This window comes from Clinocottus analis, unplaced genomic scaffold (genome assembly GCF_023055335.1).
Source record: "Clinocottus analis isolate CAN_PGR_092001 unplaced genomic scaffold, fCliAna1.0.p SCAF_19, whole genome shotgun sequence".
Classification (NCBI taxonomy): domain Eukaryota; kingdom Metazoa; phylum Chordata; class Actinopteri; order Perciformes; family Cottidae; genus Clinocottus; species Clinocottus analis.
Genome location: NW_027175920.1, coordinates 9,536,325 through 9,561,039, shown reverse-complemented (window position 1 = coordinate 9,561,039; position 24,715 = coordinate 9,536,325). Strand labels below are relative to the sequence as shown.

Sequence of the window (24,715 nt, the reverse complement as noted above, 5' to 3'; positions counted from 1 at the left end):
CAGCAAGTGTGTGAGTGTGTTTCTGGAGAGCGTTGGGTGGTTTTTTTCTACTGGGAAGACAACTATACGGCCGCTCTGAAAAAAATAATTTAAGGCGCTCTGGCAGATGTGCTGTCAAAGCTGGCGTCTTCCAGTTCTTTGAAAAATAGCCTTTATGTCCAAAGCAGCTCGCTTGGACCGAAGGTACACATGGAAAGCCGTGGAAGAGCTCCAGGGGAAAACGTTTTGAGAGGAATATTTTAAGTCTTTATCATGAAGGTAGTCGTCCGTCTGTCAACGCGTTTGGTGCGGCTCCTTGTATGCCCAGAAGCTGACGTAGTCCTCTCTTGTGGTGCTTGTGCGCGCGTTTCTGCGCGCGCACGCGTCCACATCTGTCCTCCTCGTATTGTGTGTGTGTGGCTGTAGATTCATCCCACCCAAGGTTGGTACACTTGAAGCATGTTGCTGTAGCTGAAGAGACTCCATGTGAATGGGCCTCGTTCCAGAAAGAACGTCCTTGGTTGTTCATTAAGGTCTCTCAATTCTTCCCAGACCTCTTCCTTTTCTCTCCACATTGCTGTGTTCCTCTCAGAGGCTCTTAACCTCTGCTCCCATTATTTCTCATAGTCTTTGGAGGGGGGGGCGGTTTTATCCCCATATAGCTGGTTCGCTGCAGACCAAATTAAACCCCCTCATATTTCTCTCCATCTTTACCGTTCAGCCAACATCGTTGGCCAATGGGCTTGTGCCCATTGTACTCCAAGGATAAGTTGTATCGCGGATATTGAGTTATGGCACTAATACGTTCAGCGGGTACTTCAGATAGCTGGACCAATTTCCTGATGTACAAAAAGCCTCTCAACAAGCTACTCTCCTCCTCACTGAGATGTTCTTAATACAAGACATAATGCTGTACAAATGAGCCTTCTCCTCTCTCTGAACATACACGAACAAATGTTGTTGTTTTTTACTTTTGTGAGTGCAAATAGAGATACATGGACAAAAGGCCCCCATTAGCCACAGTTTGTTCCCATCAGTTTGACATTTTGGGAAATGTTTCTCTCTTCTTTGCTTTTGCTTCTTCTGATAGTTGGATGGAAAGATTGAGTCTTAGCTTAGCATAAAGACTGGAAACCGGGAGAAACAGCTAGCCCGGCTCTGTCCTATGGCAGCATCTCTGAAGCTCATTATTACTACATGCAAGCAACATGCAAAGGCCTTCACGGGGCATTTACTTCCGTCAGGAGTACCTCAGGTGTTGTGTTTCTGGACTTTGAGAAGGCACACACATACACACACACACACACACACACACACGCACACACACGCACACACACACATACACACACACACAGGGAAGTTTGCTCCTCGCTCGACTTCAAAGCCAGCTGTCCCTTGAGGAACTTCAAACGCTGGGGAGGCCATTAAAAGACAAAAAATATTTTCTGTAAGGTCGTGATTTATTTGATTGAAAAATGAAACCATGAACCCAACAGACATTATTTTTCCTTCCCAGGGCCTGCTTTACCAGGCAGAAGCTAAATTGCTACCAGGTGGGAATCCTCTTAAGAGCAGAAAGACTCGAAGAGCACGAGCTCCATCGCTCTCTTGTCTCCCGGCCTCTCCTTTGACCACATATCCCATTTTGTCTCTGGCGCCTCCATCTTTCTTTCGTGTGTTACATCTTCATTAACGGGACAAAATAAATGCACACACAGTAACTAGTCTGTTTTGAGCTGCTGTTGTTTGGTGGTAGTGTGAGCAAACAGTCCCCTCCCATCATCAGTCAATGAAGAAAAGATAAAGGAGATGGAGGCGGAGAGTGTTGGAGAGAAATGAGGAGGCAGTGAAATTCAAGCCCCGGAGAGCGAGTGATGGACTTGATGGAGTGTGTGTTGTGAGACCGAGACAGGTGGAAAGTTTGAGGGACTGAATTAAGTGAGCGCTGTCCTCTCAAGGAGAAGAGAAGGGTGAGGAGGAAGATCGGGCAGAAGCACTTGAGAGAGACTAGAGATGGATGATGGACGCCGGCATACAGTCTCAGGCTGTTTAATTGAATATCTGCTGTTTGAATATCAAATTATGCAAAATATCCTTGACATGGACCAAGCAGCGTCACGTCAGGATAGAGTCAGTGAGTCATTAGGGTTGGATGGCAGACAATTATATGTTCATTTTCCCAAAAACATACTCATGGACCAGGCTGACTGGAACACGTTGATGCTTTCTGGGGAAACTTAGGAATCTGGGTGAACACATCATTCGTCATAAAACAGTTGCTGCAACAGCTTTAAGGCAAGTTGAGCGTCACGGATGACATTATATGTTATATATTGGTCTGAAATGTGTTTTCAGACAGAAGGAACATTTGCACCTCACTTTGATGGTGCAGATTTCAGAGTCGCAGCGTTTGTGCAATCTGTGTTTAATTGCTTCCAAACAGCAAATGTATCGCCTGTGCAGGTGTTAGCTGGAGCTAGCTAGAAATACATGCACCGTGCGTGTGTTCACCAGGACCCCCAGTTCTCTCTGTTAGTTCCATAAGTGCATTCATAAAGCCATAGGATTGTTTTGCCTCAACTTGAAACAGCTGACACCCACAAGGACACTTCTTCCCTTCAGTCCCAGCAAATCTGCATATTTTCATGACCACTCTTCCTTTGGTTTGACTTTGCATGCAACTGTGTGTCTAAAAGAGCCTCTGAAGAAGGACTGGCCCTCAATTCTTGCTGTGACAATAAAGGAAAGCATCCCTAGGACCCCTTGGACGTCCACTCGTCTCAACATTGAACTGAAGAGCTCCACAGGAGGATTGGTTTTCATCAGAAGCAAACTAATCACTGTTTGCACTGTGACCCAGATGGTGTGTAGCGTGTCTTCCACACAAAGAGTATTACCACAACAAAACAAAGTACAGGTAAAGAAGAAGATATTTGAACTAGTCTAAAAGTTGAAAGTCCTATAAGATGCCGCACAAGGTCGGGTTGTGCAGCTCTGGAACTTCATCTTACAACAGAGGAAACAAATAAGCATGTCATGAGCTTATATATGTGTATACTCACACTTGCATGCACTTCCTTTGTTTAGCCAGAGCCCTGTGTTGTTGTATTGAAATGAATGTGGAAGCCTGCATGTTTTGCCTCAGACAGAACTGGAGGGAGTTGGTGTTTACTTTGCATATTTTGGGGTTTGTGCTTCTGTGGATGTTGTCTGGGCCTTGTTTTATCTGTGTTTGCTTGAGTGAAGGGAAGAGAGAGACTGAAAAGGAACGTGTTTTTCACAGCTTACAGGCCGACATTCTCACCAGCAGAGTCCCGGTTCGAGCGTATTGGCCGCTCAGCACGAGTCACTTCTTTGAGTAAGTCTGTGCGCGTGTTTCCTCCTTCCATGGAGATAGTCACACTGTTTGTTTACGAGTGTGTCTGTGTGTCCCTGTGTTTTGCGTGCGTGGGCAGCACTGATGAAATTGCGTCTCCTCTTCTTCCTCCTCTTCCTCCTCCTCCTTCTAATGTTATCTCACTTCCTCTGGGCCCCCTGACAAACCCGGCAAACAGGGAGAAAATAGAGCGCTTTATTGGGACGCCTGTCAGGACTCCCCCTGGATTTATGGCCAACAGACGGTGTTTATCACTTAGCCGAGAGAGGCAGAGTAAGAGAGGGGGGGAGAGGCAGAGGTGGGGAGGGCATGAGGGGGGGTGGGGGGAGGCGGGGGAGAAACAGGGTTAAAGGAACAGAGCGACCCTATCATCCATTTACATAACGGAGCGATCAAACTGACTGGAACCATTCCTGGAAAACGATCATTAAATGATTACACCGCTAACATCTTGAACACATTCACGGGACAAACTAGTGCCTCTGACGACGTTTGTTAACTTTGTTATGTCAACTGTTCAAGACTCAATGCACATGTCTTTGCTCGTTCGCAAGAGGCAAAGCCAGTGTTCCTGTTTTGCTTCGATTGATCAACAACGGATGGCGACGAGGTGCGAACCGAGTCGAGTCATGAAATTAGCATCTGTTGGTTCTTATTACAGCGATCCAGGGGAAGGCTCTCGTCCGCAGCGTTTGTGTTTATTCTGAATCTTTCTGTTTACTGCGTTTGGGTGTTGGAGGTCCCAGCGAACAGGGAACATGATAACAAATGCTCATTTGAATTAAATCAGCGGTGTAAATAGCTTGTGCTGGGAGAATATTGTGCGTACTGAAAATGTGTCAGGTTTCATAATTGTGGCCTGTGCAATGTCGTCCTTGTCTTCCTTTGGCGAACGCCTCCAGGACAAGAGGTACGTGCTCCATTCTCCCTGAGCGGGCGGCTGAACCTTGACCTTTGCTTTGCAGATATCCGATGTCTTGTTTGTTCATTAGAATGAAAGTATAATGTTTTTCCTCAAGTTTTCATAATTTATGCCTATTAAATCTTTTTTTTTTGCAACTTTTTCCATTTAGTTGTTTTCCAGGCACTGTCCATACTGTTCTGCTTCATTCAACTGACTCAAGGTCAGAATAAACCTTATTTAACGGGATGCGTTGCCTTGTCCCAACATTTACTAGAGCGGCTCCAGTTTTCATTCAACAACGATCTTAAACACACACAATAAATGTGCTTATTTGATCACCGCTAGCACAAGTTTTTCACTGAGTCGTTAAGTACCCTCGTAAAACAACCTTGCAAAAAGGCCCACATCGTAGTGTTCTCATTGCTGCAAGTTTCCTTGGAACATCGATTGCTTCAGCTGCTCATATCCGTGTGGATGGCGACCACTATGTGGACAGGCTCCACACGGACCACGTACACATGACAACATGTCTGTCCCGTGGACCCTCATGGCTGTGAAGACATAAGAAGCATATTTCACGCTTAAGATTTCCCATAGTAAGGACCACACGGCTGTGTGGACAATGCACGCACACAAAAATGCAGCAACTCACCCGTGTGGTGCTGCACGCATGTCCTCTATACAGACATAAATCTTGGCATATATCCGGCCTTTTGTAGTACCAGCTTTTAACAGTAGCGGTGGTTGCGCCGCAGCGCATAACTAGCGAAAGAACTGCGCACCTTGCTGCATACCAGTCATGTCCTGCGGCACGTAATGGCACATAGATTGACCTCCGCTACGTGCTAACTAGCATGCAAGAGAATACCACGTCTGTCCGTCATGGCCGACACAATGATGGGCCGTAGTGACGTAGAGGAACAGCGCTGACGCTCTCAACAAACTGTGGTCTTACACGCAGGAACTACATATATATATATATATATATATATATATATATATATATATATATAAAAGAGTCCCGGGAGAGAGCTCAAAGCCCTTCATCTTCTCCCTCCTTCTCTCACCGTCCTCTATCTGTGTCTGCAGAGAGGATGAATTAGGGATGACAGAACCTCTGTACAGGCTTTTAGTGAAGGGGAAAGGAGAAGTGAGGGAAGGAGGGGGGGAGAAGCGGGTTAACGGAATCATTAACACGTGATGATTTAACTGGTTTGATTTATTACCACGCTACGCTTTTCTGGCATCTTGGGCTATCCTCCTGCGGATTGGAGGGGAAAGAGTTTTCTTCTCCCTCGCAACATCCTTCCTTCCTGCCCCTGAGGAGTTCCCCTCTATGTGCTCTTCAACAGCCTCTCCTCCCTCACGTTCGTCTCTCTTCCTCCCTTTGCAGTGCATCTTCTTCATCCAAAGCAACCCCCCCCACCCCACTTGTTTTTTTGTCATGTTTCCTCCACCTCTCATTCGGACTCTCACTTTCTTCCTCTCATTTTCTCTTGCTCCGTCTCCTCCCCAGTGTTCATTTGTATCAAGATTTAATGCCCCCAAACAAGCTTTCTGTGTCAGCCCACTGAGAGAGTCAGCGGGGGCGCTCTGTTCCCCCTTCTGTCTCTGCTGTGAGAATCACTCTCAAAGCTGCTTAGGCACACACACGCACTCACGGGGCGCCTGTGTTTTGGCCACAGAGACACACACTCTCAGGCGTACACACACAGACACACACACAGTCACACACACATACACACTCACACACAGTCTCACTCACTTTGGAACACACTGCGCCAGAAGATGGTGTCATCTTAGCCCTGGAGGCACACTCTGTGCACTGGAGGAGTGTGTGTGTGTGTGTGTGTGTGTGTGTGTGTGTGTGTGTGTGTGTGTGTGTGTGTGTGTTCGTGTGCCCCATCTCCACCAATCACATTTCACCCACTCCATGGTTCGCTTCTCCATGGGGGGGGCGGGACTCCCCGCCTGACCATCAGGAATTAGATCAAGCAGCATCATGATTGGATTTGAGCTTTGATACACACACACACACACACACACACACACACACACACACACACACACACAGACACACGCACGCAAACTCCTCCAGCTGCCTCAATAAGCAGCCTGACACTGACCATGCACACATCTCCACATCCGCACACACACCCACACACACACACACACACACACACACACACACACACACACACACACACACACACACACACACACACACACACACACACACAGAGTGCTTACTGCTGTTACTTTGCTACTCGCCTGGCTTTTCCCCCACAATTTCTCAACCTCATAGGTGCCCAAATATACTGCTACAAACACACACACACATACGCACGCACACACAAACACACACACCCTAAAAATCTAACAAGATGGAGGGCAGGAGTTGTCGTGCTAATCTCCTTCTACATCTATTCCTCTTTCTTTCTTTCCCTCTTTCTTATGTTCTCCTCTTTCTCCTCCCTGAAGCCCTAAATCAGAAGGACTCCCTGTGCCTCCCTCTCTCTGTCCGTGGGGCGTCCCAATTCACTAACCTGGTGAATAATTAATGCCGGCAGGCCGAGTTGATTAAAATAACACATCAGCTCTCCTTCATTGAGAAGAGGCATGGCCCTCCTGGGCAGCCGGTGGTGGAGTGGCTAAAGCACAGCGGAGGGCAGACTTCTCTCTTCATATTAACGTTGATTAAGATTTTATGGGTGTAACACCATATGTGCCCCGATGGGGTTTTCCTATTGTCGCAGGTCATGGTGGACTTTTTGAACAGGAATGACTTTTACTGCAAATTTACTGCCCAACCGACTGGATTTTTATAGGCCAATACCAATATTGCACGGACAATATATATATATATATATATATATATATATATATATATATATATATATATATATATATATTTATGTGACGAGTTTAAATCATTGGTGACTGATGTATCGGTCTGGCTTCATCACAAATACCAGAACGTATCCTCTTCTATTCCTCCCTCGCTGTCTCTCTATGTTGTTTCCTCTGTGTGTACAGTTTGAATCGAAACAGATGCCGTTCATGTGTGACACATGACACGTGTTCATGTTCGCTAATTATGTCATTGGCCTGTCCGCTTTGATTCCCTCGCTCCAACAGCTGTACACTTGCCATTGCCAACCCCTCCCCCTCTTTTCACACGCCTTTTTTCCATCTCCGCCGTCGGTTTTTATTCAAGAGGAGACAGCAACAGATAGTAGGGAATCAAGGGTACTTAAAAAGAGAAAGGGATCGTGATGTGTGCGTATGTGTAGTGTGCACACAGTTTTAATAAGGCATGCTCCCTTTTGAAATGCCATCTCATACAAACACTGCAGGTTGTAGTGTGTGTATGTGTGTGTGTGTGAGCGGGACTGTAAGAGAGAGAGGGAGAAAGAGAGAGAGATATTGTTGAGTGGGTGCTCAAGTGGGCTTGTTTACCATTCAGCTGCTGTGAGCTGTGAGAGGCTGACTGGCCAAACACTCCTAATGAGTTCCTCCTCAGCCCTCTTCAACACACACACACACACACACACACACACACACACACACACACACACACTTGTGTCTCTGCTCCACTCTACTCTGAAACAGTGTTGCAGTTGCCACTGGGGGTCATTGTTCCCCATAGCTTTAGCTCAAACTCTGTTGTCATAGTTCTGCTGTTGTTCTGGTGTGTGCGTGTGTGTGTGCGCGTGCGTGTGTGTGTGTGTGTGTGTGTGTGCAGGTCCGTGCCCTCGTCAGTTGCCATGACGCCCTGCTCACCAGACTCGCACCATGCTCCCGAAACACATGTGCGCCTCACTTGTTTATACATTACAATTACAAGTGAGACGGAGGCATGCCTGAATAAAGAAGAGAGATTGGGTCACTGTTCTGTTTCAATGATTTATTCATTGTGACCTTGTTTCCCAAAAAGCATTTTTCATTCCAGCAAGTAAGCATCTTTACATTTTTATTCACACGGTGCTCTCTTCCTCTCTTTTTTCATGCCTCTCTGCTTCAGATCGCTCTCCTTCATCTGTGTGTTTCTCTCATTGAGATGCACCATCTCACCGGTCTCTTCCCCTCATTACCTATTTCCTCGTTCTTTCATGCGTCTCTTTTGTTCTTCTGCTGCTCTCTAGTTAGCGTTCTGGTTCAGAGGGACTTTTATCGGTGTTAACTGCCTTTGATGTTTCTGCACCTCTATAGATGCAAGTTGCCGAATGTAAGTTTGTCTTGAGCTCGGCAAACACAGTCGTATTGCTCTTTAGCATCTCCATTGCTGCGCCGTTAGCACTGAGTACTTGGTAGCTATGAGTGTCAGGAGGCACCAAACGGACGTGTTCGTCCTCAGGTGAGATGGAAGTCAGTTAATAAGATTAACCATTTGACCTTTGACCTCCACGTCGAGCTAGGTAAGTACAGAGCAAGCGCATGATGGCTGGCGGATTAATGTCTGATCCCTGGATATACCGAAGCTTGTTTGGTCAAGAAACCAACTCTGCTACGGCCTCGTTCATACGACGGGCGAGAGGTGACGAGCGCAAACACATAGCCAGCCGGGAAGCTACCTCCAACAAGTCACACACATTGTTTCTTAAGTGTGTGTGTTTTTTACAGTCAGCTCGCTCTGGATCGCAGCCCTGACGGCACTCCTACCATCTCTGTTTCTCTCTCATCACAAAGAGCGGCTGCTTTACGACGGTGTGGCTGCAGTAAAAGCCAAGGGGTTGTAGAGGGGCACAGAAGGCTGTCGGGTGGATGTAAATTACGCAAATAAAACTCCACACTGGCACTGAGCTCCCCCCAGAGAAGAGTGGATGGTAGGCGGAGAGATATTTGCTATAACTAAGAGGGAGGGGAGGGGTCAGGCTGAAGGTATGCAGAGAAGAGGCGGGGAAAGGGAATATATGGAAGCAAATGACAGCAGACAGGGATTTAGTCAGTGTTTATGTGAAGAGCGGGAGGGGGAAGGAAGGGGAGAAAGTTAGTAAAGCGCCATCATTCAGCACCTGAATATTGCAGTTGTGCGATGGCTTCCTCTCCTGCTCTTCATCACCTCCTCCCATCCTCCCCTCGGCATCCCTCCCTTCCTTCTTAAGGGGATTTTCCTCATCTGCTCGTCCGCTCACCTTGGCACTCTTCAGAGGGCATTCTGTGCAGAGTGAGTGAGTAAAAAAGGTCTACAGTAAATGGAGACACGACATGCCGCCTCCAGCCCGCAGACTTTGGCCCCCGCAGCATGAGGTGGGGGACCAGAAACGCTCAGTAGGAAATTGAATGTGCGTTGTAATGAGGGCACTATTTTGTAGCTTAGCAACATTAACTGTGAGAGGAAACGTGACTATAACCAGGGTTTCCTCTGGCCCCAAAAGGAGAATGCAGAATGGATGTTGTTGCATTGTCCCTCCCCCTCTCTCTCACACACACACACACACACACACACACACACACACACAGTGAAATATCAAATGTGGTGATCTGAGGTGTCAATATGAAGTCCACTGCCGCTCAGCCAGCCAACAAACAAAGTAACCTCATGTTTTTTTGTTGTTCCACAAACGGACTATAAAAATACTTTGTTGCTGCACAGAAAACAGAAGAGCTGCGTTAGAGAGTCTTTTGTTTGTGTAATCGGTGTAAACGCCTCGTCGGGCACATGAGAGGCAGCAGGCTGCTCTCTCTGCTGCACGGGCCTCTGACGGCTGCGCCGCGCACGATAAGCAGAGCGACTGCAGCCGTGTGACCAGTAAACCTCATGGCAGCTCGCCGTAGTGGCAGACGGCGAAGCGCTTAAGTTGATTATATAGAGTTGTACATTTCCTCCGGGAGTTAAGGAGGAACTGAGGGAAGAAGGTATGAGGGAGTGAGATCAATTGGAGGAGGACCAAAATCGACCTCGTATAATATATGCAGAGAGAGAGAGAGAGATATGAGAATTGTACAAGTCGGACCCAGAGAGAGGAGGAGAGGATGGTGGGGTCAGAGGAAGAGGGAAGTTGAAAGTGCTTCTTAAATCTGAGGCAATGAACACAAGTAAAGTGAACGCGAGACGAGAGTGAAGGGATCTTTGTAAAATGGCCGATTCAGAGATCAAACCAGCACCTGAACAGGCCGAACGGCGAGACGGGATCTGGAGCACAGCATTAATAATAACGACAACAACAACTTCCATTTGATGGCGAAGGTTTGGTCCTTAATATGAATGACACATTCATCTTCATTCACATGAAGTTTAATATTTTTGACCACTGGTTCATCAAAAACTGTACTTCATGGAAATTGTCTGTTATTATTCTCCATTATGCCTCAATTCTCTATTCTATTCCTGGAATGAAGTGCTTACTTCCTTGAAAATGGATGCTACTGCCAATTTGTATTTTTTCTTCTTCTTCTTTCTAAGCCAAGCATTTCTAATTGCATTTGTTACCATGCCAACAACCATGTATTGCAGCAAAAGAAAATATTTTTTCGTTTCCAGTGAAGTGTTTTTCTCCTACATCGAAATACAACGCGAGACGTTTTAATCTGACTGACTCGAGGCCATTAGCTCACGTGCTGGTATAGACCTGCGCTTTGGATCGCTGTAGAATATGCGTATGCTTGTTCCCTGGCAAAAAAAAACACATCAACTACAATTAGGCGTGTGTGTGTGTGTGTGTGTGTGTGTGTGTGTGTGTGTGCTTCAGACAGACATATAGTGTGGCTCTGCTTTGGGACAACAGAAATACTCGGGATGATGTGTCCCACTCAGCTGTTTTGCCAGACGACTGGGTTTTGGGCTCAGAGGGACAGAGGATGGTGCCATTGTTGTCTCCTTGCTGGAATGATCCTGCACCTGCATGTTGCTGATGATGGAATTTGCTGTGTGTGTGTGTGTGTGTGTGTGTGTGTGTGTGTGTGTGTGTGTGTGTGTGTGTGAGTGAGAGTGAATGAATGTGTCATTGTACACTGTTACAAAGCACCTTATATAGCTTTATGGCAGCCAGTATTCAGATCTTGTCAAAGTGTCCTTGAACCAAGGAGAGCGTTAATGTGTGCTACACTCACCACTCTATTATAATATTCTGAGACCAACAAAAAAACACACACATAAAGGTACAATTTGGAAAACAGCCATGTGAAATATTCTTTCACTGTACTTGTGTTCCCTGGCCTTAAGAAAACAATGCTGTTGATTTTTCTCATGACTGTGTGCTGCCCTGTGGGCGATGGCCCAGTCATTGATTGTGTGTGTGCACATCTATTGACTCAACCTGTTTAATTAGCTCGTGTCTATCCAGATACGTGAAACTGACTTGGCTTCTCTTAACGACCTGCGTGCATCTGCGCCTGACTCTGTGTGCACTCGTCCCAACATTAGACGCACACCGCTCATTCATCTGTTATTAGGTAGCATCTGCAGGCACTTAATTGCCGGGGTGACACGCACATGGACATCATCTGTGTCTTTTGCGTTACTGGCCATTGTTAGTCAGCAGAAGCCTGCCCGACACACATTATGATCATAACTCCAAGTTCAGCCCAGAGCACTCTGGCTGGCTGCCCGGGTTTGACCGTTGAACCCTGAGGTGTCGTCTAGCAACTTCCTCTGCACTGGGCCTGCAGGGCTGTGTGTGTCTGTGTGTGTGAGAGAGAAAAAGAAGGAGTGTCAAGCAGGCTGCGATACTGCCCAATCACATAGGGAACGGGTACAAAGTATTCATACATGCGCAAGTTGTAATATCTGTGAAAGCAGAAGCACATTGTTAATAATTTACATGTTTTTTTTTTTACATTTGTCTATATGTGTATACAGCTTGTGTGCATATCTGCTTGTGCTCTTTCATGCTGTGTGTGGGTGTGGGTGTGGGTGCGTATGTGTGTGCGTGTGTGAGTGTGTGTATTTGCGTATTTGCATGCTGCTCCATACCAACAGGGTTATTTAATATGAACTTTTTGGGACAGCTGAATGTCAGCAGATCCATTATCCTTTATCTGAACTCCCCGGAGCAGAAAGGAAGAGACACACACAGACAGAGAGAGAGGATGAGGTGGTTCAGTAGATGAATGGATGAGTGGTTGGATGGATGAACGTATATCAGTGTCCAATGACACTCTCCTGTTAACTGTCGCTTTCGGTCCCTTATGAATTATTCACACACCGTTTCTTCACTCGACTGTCATAGTTGCAATCGTCTCCATTAGAAAAGACTCCATGTTCAGGGTGGGACAATGATTGACCTTCATCAGTACACTGACACCGGTGTAGCACAGTCCCCTCTTGCAGTATTGGAGCACACTGTTCCCATCCTTTATTTGAGACATGTTAGGTCCAAAACCGTCTCTACTTTCTTTTAAATAATGTGAAAGACTTGATGGGGCTAAAGGAGGGTGAAGTGTTGCATCACCTCCTTTAGTCCTTTAGCTTGAAGTCCTACTTCTCTTCTGCTCACGCAGCTACTTAAGTACTTTTAATTGCTGTAATGTAGGAACAAGCAGATCTGCCGCTCAGATAGCCAAATAGCCGGCTGCATCAGTAGCTGATTTTGGGACCATGCATCCATTTAGATACATTTTATCACAGTGACACTATACAGTGATGTCAGATAAGGATCACAGCTGTAAAACTGTTACAAGATTACGCTTCTTCTTTTGTTATGCTTTTCAAAAAGCTTGGCGCAGCCAAACTTTTTCATTTTCACCTATAGTTTTGCTTTTCCATTTATTTGCTTTCCTTACACTATATACCAGGAGTTTTGAATCAAACTTTCCTTGTGTGCGAAGCTTATCTGTAGTAACAGCTGTATTGGTGGGACTAATGCTGTGGACCGGGATGCTGTATGGAGGGAGAGAGTGATGAATGATCCGTCCAGGGAGAGAGGGAGATATAAAGAGATGGGCTGTTAGCCAACTAGGTTAGAGGTTTTATTGTTGATGTCTGCTCGGTTGCATAGAGACTACCTCGGATAAACACTCAGACCTGAGAGAAGCACACCCCTGGTCAAGCACGGTCTAGACAGTCTGACGCTCAGCCGTGCGCAAACTGAAATATGCATCACTTTGTGCTTATTCGCCACAAACACAATTGGGGATGCATTTGCACACCGGGGCGGCCTGAGACACAGGGATGACGCGCGCTAAATGTAAATGCAAAAATACATAATTTAGCTGAGATTAACTTTTGCTCAGCAGAATCTGAAGCAATGCAACAGTGAACCTGCATTTAAAGCTAATCATCATAAGAGAGCTGCAGAGGACAAGTGGGAAGAGTGAAGAGCATGTGAAGAGCATGCGAGTATAGAAAACAGAGTATTGACAGGTTCTGGAGGATGATTTTGATAACTCGTGATGAGCCCCCCCCCCCCCCCTCTACCTCTTCCCCCCCTGTTCCCACACGTGAGCAAGCTGATCTGTCAATCACCCTTCACCTTTTTACACATTTCACTGTGTCAACAACTGCTTTTGCAGATTAAACATGCAAACACTGATGCACAGGGATCTTTGCCAAAACACCCTCGAGACAGACAAGCTCAACCCCAGACGGACGCGTGTGCACACACACACTTACACTTTCTTACGTTGTCACTGAAGCTTGGCCTTCACTTTTCAGCAAGGGCTGTTGGCAGCGGGGATGGAAAGACAGAAGTAGCTCCAGAGACGGCGGAGAGAAGGAGAGAGAGAGAGCGAGAAAGACAGAGAGAGAAATAAAAGGAGGTTAAATGAGGCTCTCCATCATGCTGTCAGTAAGCTGCAGCTTTAGCGTTAGCAAGGAATAAAGAGTGTTTTTAAAAGGTGCTGCGAGGTGCAGCGAAGATGAATCGGATAAATGACTTCTCTTTTTCCTTCAAAGAGCCCAGGAAAGCCCACAGGGTCACCGTGTGTGTGTGTGTGTGTGTGTGTGTCTGTGTGTGTGTGTGTGTGTGTGTGTGTGTGTGTGTCTGTTTGTGTGTGTGTATGTGTGCGCGTGTGGGAGAAAGTGTGATACCATTGCATGCTTCAGCCTGGAGTTTGTGTTTAAGAATGTGTGCGAAACCCAGACTTTTGCCGCGGCCGGCTGATGTTTTTGTTGCCCCTGACACTTTAACATATTATGTTTTTTTCTGACTGTTGCCCCTGTCCTTTCACCACCGAGTGGGAAAAAGTAATGTAGTTCAGAGGGGGCATGTTACGAGGAACAATGGCTCAAAAATATTGAATAAGGAGTGAAAGGGAGCCAGGGTTTTAATGACAATAGACCAGAGCTGGGGGTGGGGGGGTGAGGGATGATGATGTGAGGGGGGGAGGCGAGTCCAGATTGATGATAGATCTCTGCTGGTTAAATATTATCAGGCTTCTTTTTTCATGTATCAACCCCCTCCTGTCCCGGTATCACACAGAGAATGGTAAGATGTGGCCGGCTAATGATCTGCCCTTCGAAGCCATTCACTTTTTGTATTAGCCTATTTACTTACTGTTGAGTCATTCCCCTCTCCACGGGTTCACAACACAGATGGTTCGGGTAACCATAGTGACTGCCCAGCTTTATTTATATCAGCTCAAAGCCCGTCTGTGCTTCTTCTTTCTTCTAACACTTGGAAGTTTTGTCACAAACCAAGTCTTTACAAAACTGTAAAGTTTGAGGTTTAAAGTATTTTTATTGGAGCTTTCTGGCACGATTATGAGTCCACGTAAGAGGATGAAAAGTATTTTCTCTAACTTCTTCCCTCTGAAAATGAATAAAACTTGAAGTTACCTCTGTCCTTTACAACACAGTCAATGTGTATGTGAAATGTGTTTGTCTGAGGAGTCGTGCCATTGAGTTGGGTTGGATATGTGGAACAAAAGCAGCTCTGTGTTGTGAGATGCATATGATAAGCCATGGGCTGGTCATGTTTTCAGTACTTCCCTTTTTTCCTCCAGTGTTCTGTTGCATCGCTGCCTGCACAAGGCAAGAGGGCAAAACGTTTGGCATTGATATCAATTTTCACAGAAGTTCTTCTGGGCCGAGCCTTCCTCCCCTGCTGCCTGTGGCTGATCTGAGCAAACCGTTTGACTGCAGAAACAACCGCAGTGCAAATGAAAGTCTGCGCTCTGATGCGGCGCTTTCACACTGTCAGGCTTGTCACCGGCTCTCAGATGAAGTTGACCCATACGCACCTCTGGGACATGAGGGTGAAAGGGCTGCCTCTCATCCAATTAACTCATCTCTTTCATACGTATAAAATGTATACACACACACACACACACACACACACACGAGGGCCGAGCTGGGGTGTGCGGTGAACAATAACAGAGATGGTGAGAGATAGCAGAGGAAGAGGAGTAGCGGCTCCATCTGCATTCCCTGCGCCTCATTCTTTTGAAATGCTGATGACTCCTCCTCCCTCACCCTCATCGCTCAGCTCTCCTCTCTTTTAATGTGGCGGAGTCATCCATTCCATTAACCCTCCTCCTGCTCCCCTCCCCAGGTTAGAATGACGGAGACCCCCCCCCCCTCCTCCACCTCCCTCCCTCCCTCAATAAAAGGCAGGCTAACAGGGGCCACAGTGGTGACGACGGCAGGGGCATTTGTCATGCTCTGAGCCGCGGCAGTCTGTTGCTCTGCCGTGGGCCTTTGTTACCCCCCCAGCTCCCAACTTGCTGGCTAAGCAGGGGATTTCACAAGTTTCATTAACATCTGAACCCGCTCGGCACTTCTGTCCGATTCGCGTTGCGCGGCGGGACGCAGGCCCAAAAGAAAAGCATATGGGAAAGCAGGATGCAACGAGCACATGTGCCCGGGAGAGAGCGGCCCGTTTTATTATTATGAAAAGAGCAACGGCAGGATCAGAGCGCCGTCGCACACGTGCACACGCAACCGTTTCCGTGAGTGTCGACTGCACATTCAGCCCGCGGTGGTCCGAGCTCCGCGCGGTTCATGGCACACATTCTGTCTTTGTACTAAGCACAACAATCAGCGTGCCCTGCCCGGCGCCGGTGTTAGGGGCACCACTCAAGTGGAGGTCACTTGCGGAGGCGTTATAATGCTTTAGGCTGGGCACAACAAGACTGAGGGCAATCCACTTAAAGCGAACCACTAAACCCCCTCCTCCCTCCCCTCGCCCCCCCACCTCTCATATCCCCTCCAGGTCACCCCGAGCATCACACTTCTGAATAGAAAACGGGAAATCGGCCTTTTGCAGCACTTCAGAAACTAGAGAGAGAAAGCAGTGAGAGGCCGGGTGGGAGAGGGGAGAGTGCTGTGGGGAGGAGGGGGCATGCTAGTGATACAGAGCGGCTTTTTTTTCTACACGGAGACACCCAGGCAGCAGTACGATCGCTGTCAGAGGGAGATGAAACAACTAATCGAGTACCAAATGACAAAGATTGGTGTGTTTTGATGAGAAGACTTTTTTTTAAACTTACTTTCCCGCTTCCTCAGCTTCTCACTTGGTCTGTCTTTTTCCCCATGAACTCTGAGTTAAGGCCACGAGGCCAGCGGTCGAGAACCTGGACGCAGGATTCAGGGATGAATTAATGGTTTCCCTGCTTGTCCCTCTCTCCCCCTTTCCTGGTGCAGATCCTCTCTTTGCCGTTGCCTCTTCGCATCATTTTCTAAGTTTATAAGTTCATAATTTTTGTTCTGTGTCATGCCAAACTTTTGGCAGTGTGCTAAGTTTTGTCCGTGCTTTAAGAATCAGTTTTTAGTTTATGTCTGAAATATAAAGAGTTGCTGGGATTCCCTCTAAAAAATTATGCTAAAAATCAAATTCAAAGTTTTCTATGTGAGAGGGCATTTACTCTGGACTGAAGAAGTGAATCTGCAGTTCTTAGATGAGGGCAGTTTTTTTACTCCTGATGTCACATGATGTCACATGATCTACACGTCCAGCAAACACTGTAAGACTGAACATCTTTTCATAAATAGAAAACGTTCTTCTTTTAACCACGGCTCATTGATTTGTCTATGCCAGTCATATATCCTCTTTACTGGTAACTTCCTCGACTTTTTTTTTCCGGTCCCTTCTACCTCTAGTTTGCTCTGTGTTTCGTTCTCTGTCCCTCTTAATAGAATTAGCGGTGTGTCCGTCCGTATGTACTAAACATCTCCTGGTTTCTGACAGCTAATGGGGGCCATTCCATGTCCGGGATGACTGATATCGAGATGGCCTTCCTCCAGGGTAACATCCAAAGCAATTTTCCCTTGATTTGCTGAATGATGGACTGTGTAAAGGAAAATAGACCTAATGATCATTGTGGAGATGGGCTCTCTCTAACTCTAGGCTGTAGAGTGTGGGCGATTACAAGCTATACAATAAGCTACGTCTCCTCCCCCTCTCTCTCTTTCTCTCCCTCTGCTGAGGTATTTCCAGAATGCCGCTGGCCGTGATGGATTTATGAGTCGGCCATACTTTGGTAAACACCGATGGTGGGCAGCTTTGTCCTCCCCCCTATGATATAGTGAAGGTCCCATAAAAAATGGGAAAACCAGGTTACGGCCACCATAGAGTTGGGCTCAACAATAAAAGGCTTTATGGGCAGATATAGGCCTGTACCATAAATGCTGGAATCTGCTGTCAGAGGGACATTAAAGGGATAATGACGGGGGGGGGGGGGGGTCGCTTTCACAAAATCCCTGCAGCCTCTAAGAGGATCTTTTTTTAGAAAAGACACACAGATGCAAACACTGAGAGCAAAGCAGCGAGGTAGAGATCTACAGAACTGTTTCACTTTGGGTCAGGCTTTGTGTGTGTGTGCTTGTGTGTGTGTGTGTGTGTGTGTGTGTGTGTGTGTGTGTGTGTGTGTGTGTGTGTGTATCCAGTAGATTGACAGAGAGGAGATGGAAGAGGCGCAGCGTTCGTCGATAACTGCAGCATGTTCTCACATCGAAGGGTCGGGCCCTCATTACGCATTGGCTCGCCGTCGGGGAGCACAGCTGTTGGGTTTGGCTGGTGCTGCCTGTCCGGGGCTGCACAAAACCAGCTGTGCAAACAAACGCACACACACACACACACACACACACACACCCACAGCCACAGACAGAGAAACCGTAATAGCAGCGAGGGGAGCGGAGCGGTAGTTCCAGGTCGACTTAAAAGCAAACATGCGCCACGGGACGCTCTCAGAAGTAAAGGCACGTGAGCGAGGGAGTTGCGCGCCTGGTGGCATGAGGAAGTCGCCTGTCGGGACCACGGCGGCGGCATGAGTCTGGGTGGAGGGGATTATGGCGCAGATAATCACAGGCGTGGGATGTTACTGCTGACCTGCAGACAGCATGTGTTGCCCCGCAGCGTGACAGACCTGGACATCTCCTTGGGGGAGCAATGGCAGGGAGAGCACATTTTACAGCTTCCTAACACCCCAGATTGAGCTTAGAAAGAAGGAGAGTGGGGGCAGTAAAAATAGTTCGACACCCTCGAGGTCCAGCCAGCAATCTCCCATCCGCCCTTGCTCATAAAACTCTTTGAATTTCCCTCCTAAAGTCCCTCTCCCCTCCTATACCCCCCCCCCCCCCCCTCCTCTTCTCCATCTCCGCTGCACTCTCAGTTCCAGCGTTGCACTGAATCAAGTTGCTATGTTTACCCTTTATTACTTCTACAACCAACTACTTCTGCAACAGCCTTCTCTTGTGAATGGTGCCTGGGCTTTACGCAACAACACTTTTGAAGCCTGAGCCAAACAAACGAGACTCATTCTGGCTTTGCTTCCCGGCCAAAGTGCTTTCTTCGAGTGTCGCGCGTATTGATGCCGGGTCGAGATCAGCCACCTGGACCGGTGTGAGAACGTGGGCCGAACCGCTTGTGAGTCGTGTTGTCCTTGTGCTTCACACAGTCCTGAAGACGCAATAGAGGCCGCTGACTTCCTCTACATTCATGGCACCAATTGTTCTACTCATATGATGTGTATGCTTGTGTGTGTGCTTGTTTGTGATGAGCTACTTACACAAACAGACTGGACACCAGCTGTCACTAAACCAGCACTTTACTGTTCTGTTGATATGATGTAATACATCCAGCTCCCCAAATGTCTGTCCCGAGGAGCACTGTGTTCCCTCCTGTCACAGTAAAAATACCACTTTGCTTATATTCAGCCCTGTTGAGGTTTAAAAAGTAATGCCCATTGAAAAATAAATTAAGAACGATGTGGGAAAACGGACTTTTTTCAGCTCTAATCTTGTATTCCTCCTCCCATCATAATAAGCAATGATCAACAATCTGTTATCTCTTGTTCCATGCTATCACAGAGTACTGCCCGAGGATGAAGGCTCACCCCTCGGAGAAGAAAACAGAGCCAGGAGAATTAGCATTTTCTGACAGCCATTACTCATGAGGCTAATCCTGTCAAGGAATGTGTGGCTACGCTATCAGTGCAGGCGAGGGGTCGCGGCGGCCATGCCTGCACACTGGGCTCTTATCAGGGAGGGTAAACACACTAAGGTCTGCATTAAATAAGTGTCACAGTCAGTGGGGGCGGAGCGGGCCGAGCCCCCTGCCAGGCTCCATGCAGATAATCCCTCTCAGAAACCCTGTTGGTCAGACCCAGCTGTGGCTCAGGTGTAGGGAAAATGGGGGAGGAGAGGTATTGTTCAGGCAGCGGTGTGGATTACAACACAAGCCACACTGGGTTGTTGTTGTTTTGCCAATTAATGCAGATATTTTTGAGAGGTATACATGGAGAAAATGTCTTCTGTCTACACGTGTGGTTTCCAGTTCCATTTAGAAATGTTAAAATATAAACAGTAGTAAAATCTGCATCCAAAGAAAGTGTCCTTCCATGTTGCCGACCTGGTCTGGGACGTCCCAATCATCTATCAAACATGCCTACTATGTTTATGTGGTCTTTCTTTTCTTTTCTTTTTTTTGGTGTGCAATGACCCACGTTTTCCCTCTTGCCGGTGTGAAGGCGCAGTAATAGTCATACAACGTGAGATGTCCTCAAATGTACCTCCGGTGAGTGCCCGGCCCTAATCTCCACCATTGAACATGTGCAGGCAACTTGAGCCGACAGCTGTACTCCAGATCACATGACAATCACAGGTCAATGCTTTGGAAAAGCTCAGTTTACCTGTCAACACCACAACATGAGACCGGCGATGTGTTTGTGAAAGGTCTGGATGTTTCTGTGGCACCGTAATTGCCAGTATATCACCTGACTCTGAAGAGGAAAATATTCAGGCCTCCAGAGTTCTGCTACGATGGCTCTGGTATGGACTCGGTATACGACCAGCGTAACAAGTTGCGACAATGTTGCATGGAATGTTGCAGGGTTGAGGTGGAGCGACATTGAGAGTCTGAAGCAAAACAGCTTTCTTGGACTTTAATCCACCGCGCTGTGAGAAAAGTGCCAGGCTACAGGGGACTGGGTGCCACTTTTGTTACTTTATTTGTGCTGGGTGAAGCGAGGCGCCTCTCCGGGCAGCGCTCGAGGAAAAGTGCAATGGTGTTACTAAGTGTACAAGGTGGGAAACCTTTGAATAATGTGGGATGAGAGCGAGCCAGAAAGGCGAATCCGAGTCAGCCAGTGGGTCACCAGGAGGTGAGGCTGCCTACTTCCCTGGGTTCAGGAAAAGTTCAGCCGCATAGCATTAGGCAAATTAGGGAGAAGGGGTTGGGGGAGAAAAAAAAAAATTGAGGGTAGGGACTGATGAGAGCATGGGGGAGAGGGTCAAATTAGTTGGAAGGAGGAGCCCGAATAAAGAGTGAGAGCATGGAGGGGAACTTCCAGGGAAAAGAGACAGACTGATACAGTCTGGTGCAGCTCTCATTAAGTCAATGCATTCGGCGTAAAGATATGACGGACTCATTACGGAGCTTATGTAACTTAATAATCATGTCCTGGAATACATTGTTATTTAAAGCCCCCCCCCCCCCCCCCCCGTACCTAAATGTGAGGGACGGCCACTGTCCCATGCAGGGTCCGCGAGAGAGAGAGAGAGAGAGAGAGAGAGAGAGAGAGAGAGAGAGAGAGAGAGAGAGAGAGAGAGAGAGAGAGAGAGAGAGAGAGAGAGAGAGAGAGAGCCTCCACGGTGACGTCGCTGAAGGGGTTAAATGTGGGAGGAGCCACGCATGAAAGGGGAACGAGGGGAGGAAGAGAGAGGAAGAAAAAAAAAAAAAAAAAAGGAAAAAAAGAGCCGAGTGGAGGTGGAGCCAAAGCCCTCAGCTGCTGTGCCTTGTCACATTTTTTTGCAGAACATGATAGCCGCACGATTCGGTGTGGGAATGATTTAGGCGCCGCTCAGCGACTACAAACCAGGCGGCGCTGCGTGGTTTCCCGGGACCCTGGACCCCAGAGAGCGGGGTCTGGCCGAGGCAAGCCGCCGGTCGTTGTGGCGCACGGAGGGAGACCGGTTCATTTACGGGGCTGACAGGAGTTCACCCGCGGCGGGCGCAAACGGGACAAGCGACCGTCACCCAGGAGGACAAACTGCAACCAGACGGGATTTCTTTTTTTTCCCCTCTCTGATATTTGCGCCTTCGCCCGCCCGGTGCATCCCCCGTGGAGTCCGACGCGGACTCTGGAGATCTGTGTTCTCTTCTCTGGGATTTTTATCCGGCTTCTTGTTTTTTTTTCTTCCTCCGTATGGTGTGGATACTGCCTCAAATGTTGCTCCCTCTCTGAGCAAGGCCGAGAGGGGACCGAGATATTGTGCCGAAGTTCCTCGGGTCCTTCACCTCGGTGTGTTATTGTGTGCAGATTCTTACACCGGACACCATGAAGGCTGTTCTGTTAAATTACGTTTTTAAATTGAGCGCAGCCGATTAGGGCTCTTCACTGATCCACTCCTCGGTTTTGGGTTCCGATCAATTCTGCGCTGCGAGAAGATGCCAAATGTTCAAATGTTCCCGCTGTGCTTGGATTTACCACATTTCCTTTTATTTTAATGCAGTTTTCCCCTCCCCGTCTGTCCCCCCCCGCTCAGTTTCTACCTCCGCTGGTGGCTGAAACCCACAAGGCTCGTGGTTTCCCTGCGCGCGCGACAATAGTTCGTTGTTATTTTTTTGTTGTGTTTGTTGTTGTTTTTTTTGACAATAACCCGCTGCTATCGCCCTGCTTCGTATGATGTATGAGAGCGTGGACGTTGTGGGACTGAATCCCAGCCCGAACCCGTTTTTAATGATGGATTACTACAACCAGAGCAGGGGATGCTTGATCCCAGAGAAAGGACTGGTGCCCGGAGCGCCGCATCCCTACAGCACGTCCATCAGGAACCAGCACTGGAACGGCTCCAACCACTGTAGGTGCCTCCTCCTGCCTCCTTTACTCCATTTCACCTACTGGGGGAAGTTAAAGCCTCTCTGGCCATGTGTGTTTACATGTATGTAGCCTGCATATGTGCCATCTAGTTATACATATACACAGTGCTATATCATCCGACTATACTCGTTATCACGAGACGTTTAGTCCCTTGTTACCAGCCTGTTGTTTCTCAATTATTCAAACCCGATAATATGTACTGCACAGCGTTGCATGTCATCACCACAACTGAGCTTCATAACTGCATTATATATACTTGACCCACTTTCCTCTCTCTCTCTCTCTCTCTCTCTCTCTCTCTCTCTCTCTCTCTCCTCTGTATGTACCCTTTTTTCTTCTTCTTCATCCTCCCCTCTCTGAGACTGCGTCGCTCTGAGCCAGTCCACGTTATCCAAAAAGCTTTTTGCGTTCCCAAAATATGCACTTAATACAAACAAACCATGCCAACGTTAATCAGATCAAACTTTCCTGCCAGCCTTATCCTCCTCGGCTCCTCTGGTAATCTGCAGAGCAGTGCCAGCAGGCCAGAGTTCCTCAGCAGCGGCGCCTTAACTGGACACCCCGGCTATATTTAATGTGTCACTCAGGCCTCGCGCTAATGAAATGTGTTTTAATATACCTGCGCTTTATATTGAGTCGGAAACAATTGCATGCATCGTGTTGCATTTTGCCGTTTGTTTAAATCACGTTTGCATCTCAATATGTTATTATCAGAATACATATTTAAATTCTCATGAATACCACCAGAAATTATTATTTATTTCCCCTCTATTTTTATTAGGCTTATGTGCCAGACAGGCTTCTCTGCCGTGTCTATAAATAGCATGGCAGTGATGATGCTTTAAGTCTGTGTTTGGTGAATTTTGTGGTGTTTTTTTTTTTTTTTTGGTCTTCCTTCAGTTAAGTAACCACCCGTGTCATGGTGGGAGATTTTGGTTTATTGATACGGTATCTGCTGCAATAAGGGAGAGTTTTATTGCAACAACAAAGTATCACAGAGGCCATTCCCATTCTTTGCCTCAAAGGAGCTGCACTGCACAAAGCTCCAGCAGGCCTTTTTTAGAAGAGATAGCTCTGTTGTCTTTCACAGCTGAAAGAGTGTAAAGGGCAGGAATCTCCACAGGCTCTTAAGGGCCAATTTCCTCCTCGTCTCCCAGACTATAGACGCACACGACAAAGGGACATTTCTGATGTTTGGCAGCAACAACAAAACTGCTTAAAAAAAAAAGAAAAACGATTGTGTTTGCTGCAGTCTTTCTCTCTGTCATTTTTCTTTGCTACTTGTTTTTCTCAAGTCACATGAGATTATAAATCCCTCTTGACTAAAAGGACAAGTTGCAAAGCAGCTATTCGCCGAGCTTCATAGTATTTATCGAACTAACCCACTAAAGAGCTCTCGTAGCGGCATTGATTCAAACCATGTGAGAGCGTCTGAGGGAGGCTGGAGGAGGCTGGAGGGGGGGGGGGGCAGGAAAAGACCTCTGATCCCTGACTCGACTCCACATTGTGTTGCTCAACAGAGGAGTTGCAGTGTGTGTGTGTGTGTGTGTGTGTGATGAGGAAGGGTGGGGGGGGGGCATTGCCGCTCTTTGCGTTACTGCTTGAATGCAATAAAACATTTAGCGCACAACCAGGGAGCATTGGTGATGGTGCAGGGGCGGCGGGGGGTTAGAGTAGAGGCTCAACATCCGTTAGTGTCATCACGTGGCTCAGAGGCTTATTGGATCATAGGGATAGAAAACAAAACAGAGCAGGAATTCTTTTTTTTTTTTTTTTTAACCTCCCGTACTTAAGCAGGAATCCAAAGCAGTCAGGCTCAAAAGCACGAGACGATCCCAAAAACATCTGCTGGCTTCGTCTCTTTCTGGACTCCCTATCAAATGCAAAACTTCACAGACAGTAGTCTCATGGTATGTTATCCTCTGCACGTGGGTTTGGAAACGGACTGCTGGTGGAGTTTAACATTTTCTTTCACCCCCTCAGTGCTTTTCCTTTTTGGTCCTCTATGTGTGTGTGTGTGTGTGTGTGTGTATTTATTCTTCAACCTCTTCACATTGGGTCTAGCTATTCATTACAGGCTTAAGAGAAGAGCTCTCCGGCTCTAAGAGCAAACTAAATGCCATCTTCGCTGAAGTAAACGTCCTCCTGGACCCATTAAGTGGCTGGGCACAAATCCAGATCATATGGACGCTTCATCCCTGATGTTATTAGTTCTTTAAAGATGCTGCCACTTCAGTGGTTTGACTGTTTCCATCCGT

At 47.3% G+C, this 24,715-nt stretch overlaps 1 protein-coding gene across 4 annotated transcripts in view; it reads left to right on the top strand.

Moving 5' to 3' along the window:
• Positions 1-24,715, top strand: part of raraa (retinoic acid receptor, alpha a) — a 130,200-nt gene that overhangs the window by 70,659 nt on the left and 34,826 nt on the right. For 2 of the 4 annotated variants that reach the window (XM_068582566.1, XM_068582565.1), the window contains exon 1: positions 21,383-22,437. The exons of 1 other annotated variant lie outside the window; for it this stretch is intronic. In XM_068582566.1, coding sequence (XP_068438667.1) covers positions 22,260-22,437 — 178 coding nt within the window. In that variant the 5' untranslated portion in view covers positions 21,383-22,259. Of the gene's footprint in view, positions 1-21,382; positions 22,438-24,285; positions 24,368-24,715 lie in introns of those variants that run through there. One more of the 4 variants, XM_068582568.1, reaches the window with a different exon arrangement.